The sequence below is a fragment of the Athene noctua genome, chromosome 11, assembly GCF_965140245.1.
Source record: "Athene noctua chromosome 11, bAthNoc1.hap1.1, whole genome shotgun sequence".
NCBI lineage: Eukaryota > Metazoa > Chordata > Aves > Strigiformes > Strigidae > Athene > Athene noctua.
In genome coordinates, this window is record NC_134047.1 from 6,827,274 (window position 1) to 6,842,882 (window position 15,609).

The 15,609-nt window shown below is 51.8% G+C and overlaps 2 protein-coding genes across 4 annotated transcripts in view; one reads left to right on the forward strand and one right to left on the reverse strand.

Moving 5' to 3' along the window:
• The window catches only part of SEPTIN6 (septin 6), a 31,027-nt gene extending 20,384 nt beyond the window's left edge, over positions 1 to 10,643 (reverse strand). For 2 of the 3 annotated variants that reach the window (XM_074915586.1, XM_074915584.1), the window contains exons 1-2: positions 10,537 to 10,643; positions 3,812 to 3,926 (exon numbers count right to left, since the gene is read on the reverse strand). In XM_074915586.1, the coding sequence (XP_074771687.1) occupies positions 3,812 to 3,926; positions 10,537 to 10,563 (142 nt within the window). In that variant the 5' untranslated portion in view covers positions 10,564 to 10,643. Of the gene's footprint in view, positions 1 to 3,811; positions 3,927 to 10,526 lie in introns of all 3 variants that reach the window. The other variant, XM_074915587.1, reaches the window with a different exon arrangement.
• A 2,613-nt stretch (positions 10,644 to 13,256) lies between these two features.
• SOWAHD (sosondowah ankyrin repeat domain family member D) lies at positions 13,257 to 14,435 on the forward strand. The gene has a single exon (XM_074915439.1). The coding sequence runs from the start codon at positions 13,349 to 13,351 to the stop codon at positions 14,357 to 14,359; it is 1,011 nt and encodes a 336-aa protein (XP_074771540.1). The 5' UTR covers positions 13,257 to 13,348; the 3' UTR covers positions 14,360 to 14,435.
• Positions 14,436 to 15,609: the final 1,174 nt, after the last annotated feature.

Here is a 15,609-nt window from a genome sequence, read left to right on the forward strand (position 1 = left end):
CGAGACACGCTGCCTGCTCCAAGTGCACACGCACACAGTGTCTTCAGTGCTCTACGGAAACAGTTCATCAAATCCCGCAGTGACAGAGCAGTGGCACCACTTGTAAACACAGCTGGGACAAGCGCCACTCTCCTCCCTTCAGCTACTCCAGAGAGATGCCCTGCTCTGGGACCAGACTGCCCTTCCTGGGACACCTGGCCAGGACGTCGCTCTCCCTCTGGGGCTCTCCAGCACTGCAGGGAGTGCGTGACCCAGCCATCAGTACTGCAAAGCAACACGCCATGCTGTGCAGGCAAGCGACACAAGGGCTACCCAACACAAGCTGTTCTGGGCGGGATGGAGATGAGTGAGAGCTGGAGGTGAGGTGCTGCCACGCCTGTCTCTGACACTGGTCAGCAGCTACGGTGGAGGAACTGAAGAAACTGCACCCACAGTAAATGCTCCTTTCCCTTAGGAACCTGGGAGCTTCCCAAACCAAAACATGTATCTTTGTGCTTAATGCACCTTTGCCGCTTCTTCCTTGCACAGTAATTTTGGCATCCTAAGCACTCTGCAGCAGTAAGATGAATTATACACCACAAAAGCTGTACCTCCTTTTTTGTGCTTGGTGATTTATTTTGCTTTTCCCTAGTACATGTTAAGTGAAACAACAAACAGCTGCTTGTTGGCCCCTTTCTCCACATCACTCAGAATTTAAGAGGCCCCAGTCATACCATCCTCAATCAACTCTGTGGGTGGACAGAGGAGTCCTTGGAGTATTTCCCCGTTCAAAGGCATGGAGCAGCTTTCACGAGTGCTCTTTCATGAGGGAACAACACCTGTCCTTCACAAGATCAACAACCATGGCTCCAGGTATCACATAATTCAATCTTAAAGAAAACGTACACACATACACAGCCCTTTCACGTGAAGAAATGGGAACTAATCCAATGTAGCAGGTTTGTTGAGACAAGCCCTGAGGCAGCTCAGCCTAGTAAGGCCATCTCTCACAGAGAGAGGAAAAAATAGTTCTTTCCATCTGACAGGCTACGAGGATGCCGCATGATTCACCCACTGTAAGACAAAGACTGGGCTGCAGGGACAAAAGGAACAACATGGGCTCACAAAAGATGCTGAAGCACCTCAGAGGACTACCCGGCTCCCAGCCACCACCATCCACCCCAGGGGACCAGTGGCAAGGGGGCAGGAGAGGGCTGAGGAGACTGATGGCTTTTTGATTGGTGGAACCCTGTTCTCTCCTCAGCTGGTTGCACCAGTGACCACAAAACCAACCACTGGGCAACTTTCTGGCTGCACAGCTCATCACCCCACAGAAAGCTGACTGCTGGAGAGCAGGCACAGCAGCTCTGCACGAGGAAAACTGTCTACATTCCTCCTGACCCCAGTCGGTCGTTTGGAAGGAGACCTCAAGCAGTTGTGGTATAGCCCCTGGGAAAAAAATAAGGTATTTCTGCCACAAAACAGTCATTTCTCGTTGCACTGAATAGGCCGGTCAGAACAAATCCTCTGCAAATTCAGGGAGAAAGGAAGGGGGAAGCTCCTGCTTATAATGGGATACTAGTTTAATGCACATATAACCTACCCTGGCAAAAACTGAGAAAGCTGACTTTAAAAAAAGTCAGCTTATTCTTCCTCTTTCTTCACTCCATCTCACTAAGAAATACAGTCAGCACAGGTCTCCGCCATTAAATACTTCTCCAGCCTTTGCACTGAACTAAGAGGCAACTAACATTTTATCACAGAAGCTTTAGGAATAAAATGGTTGTGCTGAAGAATAAAGTATCAGAGAAACCATCCACAACCCCTAACTTCATATGAGGTTTGCTCATTTATTCTATCTTTGGCTCTAGTCTCAAAGGGGAGACAGCTTTCAGCATGAGAAGAGCTAAAAATTGCTCCACTCTGGACATGCTGCGGAGAGGCATTTCTGCAAGATTTCCTTGGCTCCTTCACCAGGAGCTGGAGGAACTGGTGGCTCAGATCCAGTATGGCGCAGAGCAAAATTGTCATTAGATTTTTCCTTCAACAGATGCCACACACAGCTAAAAAATGAGGGGCAATGAAGTGCCTTTCTATCATGCTTAGTGGCCTGACTACAGGATCAGTTGTTTTGTTGGCTCCAATTCTGAGTTGCTCCCTGTTCTTTCAATTTTTCACCCCAAACTCCTGCTGTACAAGTGAGACCCAACAGAATACATGACAGATGAACTCTGGGACTTCTCATTTTCTTTCTCCAGGATGTTTAAGAGTTTAACTTTGTTACCACAAGTTAACAGAGGCACCAGACAACTCTTAAAAGGCATTTTAAAGCCGGACCTCCTCAACTCAAGATTTACAGATCTTTTTCTAATGAAGCTTATTAAATTTTCCTATACAGCTTCTTTATTTCCAGACTGATCATGTCTGTGTTACTACTATTCACAAAAGACTGACATTAATAACTAATGTGCATTGATCTTGGCAAGACCTTGTTATTCAGATCAACAAGTGATTAATACATCCTATTTCTGTCCTGCAAAGAGGAGAGCAGAGGCATTCAGTTCCTCTCCACATGTCAGAGTGAACATATACTAACCACAGGAGGCAACCACTGCTACACCTACAACTTGTAGAAAAAAAATCCACAGCAGCTCAGTAAGTGCGAAAGGAAATATTTTAAGACTACAGTCTTTGGGACAAGAGTTTCACTAGGTCACATCACATTCACGTACTGTGGAAATCACCTAGTGACTCAGTCTGACAGTGACCTCCACTTGTCAGCAAAGTTTATCATCTCACAGCAATGCCATTGTCAGGGAAAGTTTTTTTCTCAGCTCCATTTAACAGGGAGGGAGCTCCCCTCTCATCTCAGACTTAACCCTGTCCAGGTCTATACCATGAGCTGGATCTCTCACAGGAGGGGACAGAAAACCTTTGTGCAGGTGCAGAGCTGATCACCAGCTGAGTCCCCAGGAGGTATCCACAGCTGCAGCTCTCCCCTCTGTCACGCCTGGCACTGCTGGGAGCAGGATCTACTCTGAGCAGCCATGGCCACACAATAACCTCCTGCTCCCAGAGGCAGGGCACCAGCATCAGTAAACCAAAATAATTGTCCTATCTGACAGTTATTAATTCTCTATTATTAATTTCCTTATCCACCTTACCAAACTACTGTACCAAAGCCATACAAGATTTTACTTGTGTTACCTAGGAGTGCCTCTGAGGAGGGACCATTTGGGATCCTAACCCTGGGGAAGACCTGTGAGATGGGCAGATGTTGCAGTGACAGACATCAAGTACTAGTACAGTACCAGGCCCCAGCTGAGATCCATACCACATGGCAGCCTGGATAATCCCCTGACCAGCTAAGGCTTCGCCAGACACTATTTTAATTCAAGTACGCACTGAAGGGAGGAGAAAAAAAAATCGCTTTTTGTGATTTAAGAGAAGCATGACTGGTATTTTGTGAAAATAATTATTATAATAATTCAATGCCTAACCAAACAAGACCTCAGAACAAAGTTCTCTGGCATGAGTACCTATTTTCTTTTAAAAACATGAAATTCAAACATATTAGGAAAATAAAGATCATAATAAAAGACTGGGATTTAAGGCATTTTATTTCTATAGTTCAGTGCTTGGTAGAAAGACATACGGCAAAACCCCAGCAGGAATTTCCTAGGGCACCATTAAATCCTGTTACTGAAAATAGACAGAACAGTTGGGGAAATTTAAATCAAAGCTACCTTGTTAATGCTGTCACCTACAAGCTACATCCAGCTGCAGAGAAACCCTTTTCAGCAAGAGAACTTCCCAAAATGGAAATACTCACCCACACACAGGATGTTGAAACAAAACCCATGATTAACTGACTTATTAACCAGCTGGTCAGGCAAACTGTCAAATCCTACGTGTCCAGAAAGTGGGACAGTACGACAGCCTTCACCCTGAAATACAATGAAATAGTTGTGTCATTTCAAGCAAAGTACACTTATCTGTATAAACCCTTATGACCTCCCAAGTAGAATCAGCTGCACAGTCCAAACAGACATTTGCATGTATACTGTAAATTATGTCAGCACACTTCCCTCTCCCCAAAACAAATCCAGACAGTACAAATAGAACGTTTCATTAGCTGCACATTAGAAGGTAGCCCAGTCAGAAAAAATATTAAACTGCAAAACTCATACCCAAACACGGCTGCTGAAATAGAGGTAGCAAAACCTTTTGTTTCTTGAGAAATTATATAGACACTCAAGTCTCACCTTATATTGAAAACAAAAAGAATCCCCTATGCAAATGAATGTATATGATGCCTCCTCTAAGCCTATTGCAATTCACTTAATGTGAATTGTAACTCACATGTAATCCACATTCACAGCTGCAATTATAGAAACCAAACAGAAACAGGAAAACTGTACCTACATCTAGTAACTGAACAACCCAAACACACTGCCTCTGCAAAGCTCAAGTGCTGTAGCAAAGAAGTAGCAGAGGATACAGTCTTCAGTATCCTCCATGTTGTTATGAAGATGAAAATCCCAGACTCCAAATGGGAATCTGTCCAAATCTATAAAATGGCCATTAGACCAGAATCAGGGATCACCGAAGGAAGCTGCAAGCGAGATGCTTGCACGGGCAGGTGGCCAGACCACACAAAGCAGCAAGTCTTCTCTAGCTCTGAGTGTTGCTATCTGAACTTCAGAGCGTATCTTTCAAAGCTAGGAACTGAACAGAAAAAAAAAAAAAAAGCTGAGAAAGTGTTCAGAACTGAGCTGCTCTTAACCACTCATCCCTGTCAGAAGGGAGCCTGCACGGGGGTTTGGGAGCGGAGGTACCCAAACCTGCCGGCTGGGGGGCACAGGCCGCTCCTGCCAGGCCACCCAAAGGACTTCATGAGAAGCTGCTCCCACGCCCTGCCCTGCCCTCCCCTCTGCCAGACACCACCGGACACCCCCTCTGCCCCGGGAAGCAGAAGGGCCGAGCTCCAGCTCCTGCTGTGCTCCACACCCAGCACGGCCTCTTGATTCCGGAGAGAGGTCAGAAATCTCCACCTGGCCATTGCACAAAGGCTTATGTACACCAAGGCACTCCGGGTTCCAAACCCGCACAGCACACAGTAGTAAACCACATGCAGAGGCTCAGAAATGGCATCATGCAAAAAGGAGAGTCAGTGGTAACCCTGCATATATGTGTGTACTGTTTAGTTCCCCTCCTGCAGCCCCCCCAAAAAGGTTTTTCCCTCTCTGGAGCAAAGGCTTTTCTGAATAATGTATTTTAGTGCCAAATACAGAAAATCACCCTCTGACCTTTCAGGGACATCATCAGTTAGCAAGAAATATTACAGCCAAAAGGCGAGAGTTTATAGGGTGTAATTTTTAACTTACTCTTTCAGAATCATGTTTTCATGTATCTTGAAAGCCTGTTTATAGGGACAGGCATACTGGTTTTCCCTCTTCTGTTAACGGCACTGGTATTTTAGGCTAGAAAAACATCCTCAAGGACTGCACTCACTACAGTAGCCAGTCAGAGTATGATTACTTGCCTTGTTACTGTTTTGCTGGTGTGGGTTTTTTTTCCCAAGTATGAGGCTCCAAATACGCTTCTGCCATTAACCATATTTACCACCCTGTGATATGTAAATATGTTTCCCCTTAACCATATTTTGTGTATTAGTCTGACTCTTCCTGCCAAGATGTTCATCAAATATGGTGCTTTATTAATTCCTGAACACCTTGCCTCCAAATGACATGTTCAATAGGAAGGCACTCAAGTTCCTCAGCAGATTCTGTTTTCACCTTCTGAGGATGCAGCTCTGAGGCACAATAATTCACAGCCAGATAAAGCACAAAAAAGAGAGACCATTAGGCACGCAGATTTTGTGACAAGACACCTAAACTCTCCTAAACTGCTTCCACCAAAACAAAACCCCATCATTGGGGTATCTCGTGGCGGTGTTTGATCTGCACTGAGAGGACCAAGGCCCCAGTAAAGATGATGGGTGGACACAGTCTGCAAAGGCATGACAGAACCACAGGAAGACTCCTCCTGGGGAAGGAGAAATATCAAGAGTATTTTTAATACTCAGCCTTAAAACTGCACCATTGGAAGACTGTTTGAACACTACTCTCCCCAGGAAGCGTGGGCAGGAGTGTAGGCTCTCATTAAGAACAAATCTTCTCCTCATCCCTAAATATAAGTGTGATCCAGATGGAACAAAATAAACAGTAGAAGTTAAGCCACTCTCAGCTGAGAGAAGGCATTTACCATCACACAGAATTCAGCCTGCAAGTCATTTCCTGTAGCTTTTCTAGTCACCTGTGGTTTTATAATGCAGTTAAACCACACTTCACATTTGCTACAGGCTAGGAAACAAATACTGCAAAATCTGATTTCCAGTCAGATCAGCTGAGCCTTCACGTTAAGTACGCAGCCATGAGGTATATTGTGCTGCTCTGGCTAAAAATCTAAAGCTTGGCCAAAGGATCAAGAGATCAGATGCAGTAAAAAAAAAAAAAAAAAAAAAAAAAAAAAAAACAGAAAAGAAAGAATGTTTTTAGGTCAAACTGGTTTTGACACACATCAAAAAGTTGTCAGCAATTACCAAACCTGCGGAGAGAAAAGAAACATTTTCTATCTGATCCACCAAGAAACAGTGCAAGTCACAAGCCTTCACGCACCAAGTGGTGTCTCTGTATCCAGAACAAGGCTATATATAAACAGCATCACCAGAAACAACATATGAACACAGTGATTAGTCATCCTGCCTGTACATTAAATGTAGGTTTGGATTACCTTGTTCAAAACTGAAGGAGAATACGTTAAGCATATAAAGCTTTTTTGCTGAAAAAGTATCCAAGAGCTATCTTCCATTATTTATCTTCGAAAACAATCTTTCAGGTCAAATTTAAACATATAAAGAGGTACCAACAAGGTAAGCAAGGTCTAACTATTGTCTATGTGAAGGCTTTTTCCAAAAGCATCAGTAAGTGCTGAATGGCAAAGACTCCTTCCGTAATCTCTATTTTAAATTTAGAATCTTCTTGGAACGAAGACAAAGATGGGATCTCTGGGAAGACAGTGTGAACACTGGCACCACACCAAGATACCAGATGCCTTTTTTTTTCCCCCCCCCCATATACACAGAGTGACCCCCCCCGGACAGAATGGGCTATTGTTGCTCAGGAGGAAGCAGTGTTTGCCACAAACAAGATTCAAAGAACAAAAAGAGCAACACACTCTCTTGCTGCATGACCAGGCAGGGCTATTGCAGAGTGAAAGTAAGGAGTAGCCAACCTGGGGAGGTTTTTTTATTTTTTCCCTGTCTTTGGAGAATTCACACACCTTTTGTTAGAACTTCTCCATGCCACAGAAACCACCGCTGCCTACTCTAATTCTTACAGAGAACTATATGGAAAATATAAAGATGTTATAATAAATTACTCCAAGCCTGAAAGCACTGTACATTAAATATTAGTTTATATAAAATGGGAAATTTAGACTCCAGGTGTTTGAATCACTCCAGGGTTCTTGGGATGAAAAAACAATCACAGGAAAACCTTGCTAAATGTGTGTGTCTGTCTTGATCTGCTTTACATGACAAGTAGGTACGCTGCTGTCACCTCCTGACATCCTTGGAGCCCCGAGAGCCCATTACTGTTTTGTGGAGATAAAGAATTCTTCCTGAGACATGCAATGGTGCTGCTCATGGTGAATGTCAACATTCCATATTCAGCACTATTTCTGGTGGCCCGGACTAAAGGAACAACGAAAAAGGACACCATAGCAAAGGAAAAGCCTCCACTTGGGAATATTCAGGCAGAGCACAGCAAATAACAAATGTAACAGCTTGGTGTCCAAACAAAGCCTGCACTAGAAACTCCCCAAACTGCAGTACAATACTACTTCTGCACCTAACTGAAAAGAGTGCTTCAGTTTAGGACACCGTCAGCTGACGTTTAGTACTTCTGTCAAAATTTCCCACCTCTCCTAGAGAAGAATCACTTCAAACACTGAGGCCTCAGACACTCCCTTCAGAGGATTTCCAAAAGGCTGCGACAAACACAACAGCACCATCCCTCAAAAACACCAAATCAAGGAACGCTCAGAGCTCCACCACCACTGCTGATGCTCACAGCAGCCGCTCCCCTGCCCCTCTGCCACTCCGTAATGCTGAGACCTGGTAGGTTAACTCCTATACCTGAGACAACTTTTGCACGAGAAGTCAAACATCAAATCGCAAAGCAAAGCAGAACCTGAATTCAGGTTTCCACACCACAGTTTTTCACATCATCTTTAAGCCAGAACAACATCAGATCCCTTCTCATGACCTCGGTGTTGCGGCATCAATTTCCCCAGACTGCATTTGGCTCTGATTAAACAGCAAATTAGAGCAACACTTCCATCAGTTACTTCTCACTTGTACAAGTGTGTAATTCTCTTATGCAATGAGAGAATTATCCAGCAGACAGTATAATCATCCTCCACGAGATAAATGCAAAGCAGGAATGTAAAGTGTAGATGAAGACTTTGTATTTCTTCTCCTTGCTCAGCTGATAACAAATCATCAGGATACATATAAAAGAAAAGCAACAGAAAAGTGGGAGAGAAATAGTTCCTTATGAGCCACCACAGAAAACAAGAAACATCTCACCAAAGTTCCTGACCATCGACCACCCTCTTCAGGAGCATTGCATCATTCAGCCATTCAACATTCACAAACGGTCAAGTGCTTCTGAAATTTCAAATTGTGACAGCTCTTAAGATTACATTTCTTTATGCCCCTGCCAAAGGGCTGCAGAAACTCCACACTGTTCGGATACATTCCCAGGAGAAGGAGTTCTCCAGACGTTAAAAAACACATATCTGTATCAGCAGTCTTAATGATTTTTCTGACCTGTACTACAGAGAGCGAGAGTTAAACAGTGCCCGACAAGCCGGTCCTCTGCCCGCCCTCCCCCCATGGAGAGCAGGGTGGACACATCCCCTGTGAGTCTGTGTTTAAATCCCGCACCCTCTATGCCAGCAGAGGACAGGAGAGGGGCCTCGGCTCAGCTGTGACGGGGCTGCTACGGCTGCCCAGGGAGGAAGGGGTTTTCACTGACCACCTCCACAATAAACATGGGTTTAGATCAAGGGTTTGCTGGGACAGAGGCAGGGTGGTGACCCCAACCCTCCACACACCTAGCCCCAGCTCTGGCCCGTGTTTAACCCCAGCAGCACAGAGAGAGCAGCCCTCTACATCACCAGGATGTTAGAGCTGACTGCTCCACAAACCACGGCCACGACCGGATGCCCAAGACCTGGGCTGACAAGTCATCTGTCTGGGCAAAGACATTTTCAATTTGCAGCACACTAATTTCATGTCCATCTCACAGCTGGCCTTCCCAGTGCCTCAAGAGAGGCTGTGCCATACCATAATTCATTCCAGGCCACTAGCAGATGTCTGAAACTCCTGTACATTATCTGAGGAAAGCCTAACGTTCAATTTCTTTAAAAGACAGGGGAGCAAGTGAGTCACTTTACATACCTTGGCAGTCACATACAAAGCAATGGGTATGTCCAGAGGAAATAACATCACACGACCTGGCAAGGAACGGCTACATCTACCCGCTCAACAAGATTGGGTCCATGCTAAAACCTACTGCTTTGAAGATGAAACGGCAAGCATTCATCTCAAGTATTTCTGTACTAACGCCTGGACAAGAAAGTTGGAAGCCCATCAAAACACAGACAAAACGCTTCCGCATGCAAACACGTTACAGATGCCTCCTTAGCATTCCTCTAACCAGCGCAGAGGTGGCTCAACTCCCTCTGCTCCTCTTCTGGATAATTCTCCGCAGGCACACCGAGCTCTGCGCCGCGCCCGGGGTGCGGGCGAGCAGCGGCGGCCGTGCCCGAGGGCAGCCGGGGGGACCCGCGGGAACAAAGCGCAGCGGGGATGCGGTGCCGGGGTTCGGCGCGGGCTCCCAGGGCTCCGCCGCGGCACACGGAGCCGGAGCGACGCCCTCCGCGCAGCACGCAGTACCGGGCGCGGGATGGCGGTCCCTCCGGGAGGCGGGCAGCATCCCTGAGAGACGGGAACCACTGCCGCGCCCTGGCCTGGCCAGGGGCCCCCAGCACAGGGTGGGGGTGCAGGATGAGGCCTCTCCATCTCGGCAGTCCGGCCAGCCCCGCGCTGCGGGTCCCTCTGCAGCCGCGGCGGGGCCCAGGGGCAGAGGGACCGGCGGGGCAGGACCCCCGGGCCCACCCGGGGCGGGCAGCCCAAGGTCGCCGGGGCGGGCCGCTGCCCCGTAGCCAGCGGAGGGGACACACCCCAAACCTGCCCTTACCCGAGTAACCCCAGCTGCCCCCAGAGCTGCCCCCCAAACCCCGACACCTCCCTGCCCCCCCGGGAGGCCGCCGCCCCGGGCCGAGCCCCGGAGCCCCCCAGGCCGGCGCCCCCGCAGCCCGGGCCCCGCCCGCCGCCCCAGCCGTGCCAGACGCTCCCGCCTGCAGCCCCGGCCGGGCCCGGCCCCCACGAGGCCGCCGCCGGCAGCGCCCGGCGCCCGCTCCCACCTGCCGCGCCACCTCTGCCGCCGCCATCGCTGCGAACCCGCCACAGCGCCCGCCCCGGCCGGGCGGGAGGCTCCGGGCGCGCCCACCGCGACGCCGCGCGGGGGGGACGGGACCCGCCGCGCCCCTAGCCCCGCCCAGCCCCGCGCCCCGCCGCCCCGCCCCGCCGCCCTCCCGCCCGCGTCGCTCCCGCCCGCGTCGCTCCCGCCGCTCCCGCCGCTGCCCGGCTCCGGGAGGCGCGGGGCTGCCCGACCCCCCCGCGGCCCGCGATGGTGCAGTCCGGGCTGCGGGCGGGGCCGCGGCCGCGGTGTGGCAGGGCGCGGGGAACGGGGCGCGGGGGGGGCGCAGCCGGCCGGGGGCGGCGAGCGGGGCCGGGGCGCACGGCCAGCGGCTCCGCCAGCCCCCAGCCGCGGGCTGCCCGGCGGGCCGCCGCCTGCAGCTCGGCCGCGCCCTGCTCGCCCCCGCCCCAGCGCGGTGAGCGGCTCCCTCGGCCGGACCCTGCCCTGCGGCCCCCCGGCCGGGCTTAGGGCAGGGCCGTGCAGCGCTGAGGCCGGGCTGGGGTTTACCGTCTGGGTCTAAGGGTCTGAGGTCTCCCAGGCTCAGTAGAGCCCTTGCTATTTAAAATAGAATGGCTTTGCGCGCTGTCCCTGGGGCCCGCCGGGGCGGGTCGTGCTCCCCCAGCGACCCGAGTGATGGCGGCGGGGCCGATGTCTTCTCCAGGGGCAGCACAGCCCCTTCCCCGGCCCCTTCCGGCCCTTGGGTGCAGCCTCAACTCCCCGGCCCGGCGGGTGGGGGCCGGATAAGCCCATCTGCTGCTTTGAGGGTGTAGCTGGTGCCACTTGGGGTTTCCCTTCATCTGATGCCAGCACAAGCATCAAAAAAAGGCTAAGGGAGTGTGCCTACCCAAACAAAGGCTAAGCGAGGGGCCCTACTCAAAGCAAGTAACTCTTCCAGCCCCTGGGACCCTCGAGTAAAGTCCTCAAGGCTGGCATCCCAGTTTTAGCCCAGCCAGAGTACACCAGTGCAACCAGTCCCTATTGCAGGCATGACCTGGGTGGCCCTAAATGGGGCTTTGCACCATCAGTGCCTTCATTTCCCCAAAGCAGCACCTCTTTTCCCTCCTTATTTTGCCCAGCTACCACCCAACAAGTGTTTTAAACTGTTCCCCAGGATCCCACAGCCGTATGGGTCAAGTTTTCTGCTTCCCTGAGCCCACAAAAGCTACCAACAGCCAGTGACAAAACCAGGCAGTGCCAGAAAGGGAGCAAGGGGACAATTATGTTTTCACCACTAGTCATTTGGGCTTTATGGGATGATGCCAGCTCCCCACACATCCCAGAAAAACTGCTCCAAGTGGTTGGAGAAAGGCAAAGCTCTCTCAAAGGCCAACGACCAACCCAGGGCAGGTCAGAGCAGGGCTAAAGCTTAGGGAACGCAAAGAAAAAGGGTTGAAGGGCCTGGTGTGGTTCTTACGTGCCTGACCAAAACTACCTGGTGGCAGTTCAGCCATGCTATGGGTGTCTGGACAAGAAAGGCCTTGGGAGAAATGGGACTGGGGGCTGTTTCCGAACAAAATGAAGGTACAAACTGGTGGCTGCAGCTGCCAATAACACTGCCCATGGGGCCTTGCTGGGAAGTGAAACACAGAAGAGAGGAAGGCCAAAATGCCACTGGGATGAAACACTGCGGGGAAAGGGACCCAAAAACACTGCCCTGGGCCGGGCCTCCCTGACAGCACAGAGCTCCACAGGCCACCGGGAAAGCAGCCCCTTGGGGCAGTGGTCTTGGCCTTCATGAGCACAGCACCAAGGAGCAGCATTGCAATGGTGGGGGGCAGTTTGGGGGGCTGTAAGGCCATGTACCTCAGCAAGGCACCCGGAGCTTTGGGGTGCAGCCAGTGGCAGAGGAAGTCCCCCCAGGACCAGTGTTACGCATTTACACATGCCAGCCACCACAACAGTGTCCGACCCCAGGATCCTGCTGAGAATGCCAAGTCCAACTAAAGGTTTCCAATTTGTCTTTTATTAGCCCTTCAGTGACAGCTCGAGCTGGGTGCCTCCAGAAAGGGACCCCTACCCCAATTCATGCCCCTCAATTATACCTGTGCCACCCCATCACCCGATCCCCAAGTCCAATCTCTTAATTCTGGTCAGTGGTCTCTTGATTTTTTACTGGTTTTCACTGTCTCTGGGCTGGCTTTCTTCTGAGGTTACTTCATTCTCTTGGAATTGTCTCCTTGGTTATCTTCTTTATTCCGCTCATATCAGCTGAATTCAGCAAGTTCTTTGTTAGCAGCATTAGTTTTACCAAAAGTTTATCCTTGTTCAGCTCTTGTGGCCTGAGGCTTCAGCTACTTTAGCTGCTAATGCTAAGCCACTAATGCTAAATGAGACTATTCACAGAGGAATAGTGTTAATCAAATTTCTGCTGTAACACCAGCATCGGGCTGTCTGGGCCCCCCTCCACCCGCCGCAGCAGTGCCACATGTCCCCTGGGGCCCCGCACACCCTCCCGCTCTCACTGTGACAGTACAGCCGAGCGGGGCCCGGGGGGCAGACGGCACGTGGCTGTGGCCGTGCCCAGCACTGGCGGCAACCATGGACACGGCGTGACCAAAGGTCGCCTGCACCGCCCCGGCAGCGCAACAGTGCCGCGGAACCGCGCCGTGCCCGGCGTGCCCTCCCGCCCTGCAGAGTCGGTTCCTCCTTTGCTTAAGCCGGGGCAGGAAGTGTGGGGTGAGAGTTGGGGAGCGCGAGCTGCGAGCTGTGCCCTGCCGGGGAGCGGGCTGCCGCCCAGCCCCGTGGGAGGCACAGCCATGGCTCGGCGGGAGCGGGAGCAGGGCTCGGCAGAGCAGAAGGTAGCTGGCATCGCCCGGACGTTCACCCTCCTGGACGCCACCCGGCCGCAAGTGGGGAGCCTAGCCCGCAGCTCCCATCTCTGGCCGGCTGCCACAGGGAGCAGGGAGCGTTTCCATCCACTGCAGAAGATGGATACCAGTAGGAGTGTCAGCCGGGGCAGCCATAGCCTGGGGAGCTGGGGTAGGACTGCGGGCAGGCTCTCCGTCGGCCCCGGCAGTACCCGGAGAAAGGAGCTGAAGGAAATCCTCCTGCAGAGCAATAGCCCCAGCAGCACGGTGCGGTTTGCCACCGCTCAGAAGACATCCAACGGCAGCAGTGTCCTTGCAGGGCCACACCAAGAGCAGAAGCCTGAGCAGAGCCCCGAGGAGCTGTCTCTTGCCCTGGATCCCCTGGAGCATGAGTGGCTGCTGACGGTGGCACAGGGTGATGCGGACAACATCATAAGGCTGCTGGACCTGGATCCCAGCCTGCTGACCAGGAAAGACTTTGTGACGGGCTTCACTGCTCTCCACTGGCTTGCCAAGCACGGCCACTATGAGAGCTTCATCCAGGTCATCTCCCACGTGCAGAAGAAGGGCTATCCTGTCAACATGAACATCCCCACGGCCAGTGGCGGGTTCACCCCCTTGCACCTGGCCGCCCTGCAAGGACATGAACTGCTCATCAAAGTGCTGGTGGGAGCTTACGGGGCAGACACCAGCCGCAGGGACCACAGTGGGCGCAAGGCTTGGCAGTATCTTAGGGAAGACACCTCCAGGGAGCTGAAGGAGCTGGCAGGGGCCTTGGAGGAGGACTTGGTTCAGCTGCGCTCTCACAACACCAACAACAACTGTAAGTCATCCAGAGAGGCCAGGGCAGGGCGGGACTGTGTGGTCTCTGGGGCCGAGGGGAAAGCCCAGAGCTCCTGGAGCCTGTCAACGCTCCGGACCTTTGTCAGACAGGCATTTACTTTCTTCCAAGAGCGCTGAAGCTCTCCTGGCTCATTTGCCTGCAAACCCATGCTGAATAGCAGCCCGAAGAGCTTGCAGGGAGCTGTGAACTTGGCGAGGGCCAGCGCTTGAAATCTTGGCCAAGAGGGGATTAAGCCCCTGCACAGGGGCACCACGGTCACCCGGGGTCTCGCGTGGTCTTTTGGGGCTGTGCCGGTGTGTGTGGGGCAACCACAGCCATCAGGAGCACTGCCTGGGGACAGTCCTTCCAAAAAACTGCCTGTCTCCGGAGGGGTTTTTGCTCCCTGCCCCTGCTGATGGGGACTCCTTGCCGCAGCTCATCAGAGCCCTGTGGTGGGGGTTCATGTGCTGGCCCCGCTGTGGGGAGCTGCTTCTCTGACACCCTGCGTGCCCGTGGGAGAGCGCTGACCCACCGTGGGAGGTGGTGTCCCGTGCTGGGGGCCGGGGGTGGATGTTTGGGCTGCCCATCCCAGGCTGCCACCAGCGTGTGACTGCAGGTGGGTCATGCAGAAACTCTGTAACTTGGTTCTCCCACCTGTAAAAGGCTCCCAGCAACACTGTGAGTTGGAATGGTCATGGCGCCTTGGCTGCCTGGATGAAGGCACTGGCAGAATATAAATATTTCACATCCATACCCTAAGATGCCAGAGGCCTGGCACTGGGCTGGTGATGGAGAAACAACGATGGCTTCAGAAACAACCCCCCCCAACACTTCTTTATGTATGCTTCTCTGCCGGCAGGGAGAGTGGGTACAGACAAGCAGACCGTGCCACCATGCTGCAAACACTTTCCAGCTGCCTCTGAGATCCCCAGATCTCTGCCACATGCGCCTCCTCTGGGTTGCTGTTTGTTTATGACAGATAAAGCTGTTTCTCAGTAAAGTAAGAGCTGGAGTGTCCAGTTTGCCAGAGGAGGTCAGGCCCAGAGAAGTCTTTCAAAGTGTAAGGCAAGTGCCCCTGGCAGCCCTTCCGTGGGGACCCCCAAGACACTCAGCCCCACTGGGGATGGGGGCCGGAGTGGGAGGGACGCCCAGTGGGGTGGCATGGCTGGCTCCCACAGGGACTGGAATCTAGAAGCAGCTCTGTAAAAATGATTCATTGCTCAAAACCATGGAAAGACTGTGAGATTATCTTTGTGGCTACTGAGGTCATGCTCAAAAATGAAGCTCTTGATCCCTACAGCTGTATAACCCCACATGTATATACTGGTAACTGCATTAAAAAGGGCAAAGCCTCTGCTCACCTGTTTGTGTTTTGTTCACCAAATGG

Excerpts from the sequence above, each read along its gene's own strand:
- SOWAHD (XM_074915439.1), top strand. The coding sequence starts at position 13,349 with ATGGCTCGGCGGGAGCGGGAGCAGGGCTCGGCAGAGCAGAAGGTAGCT.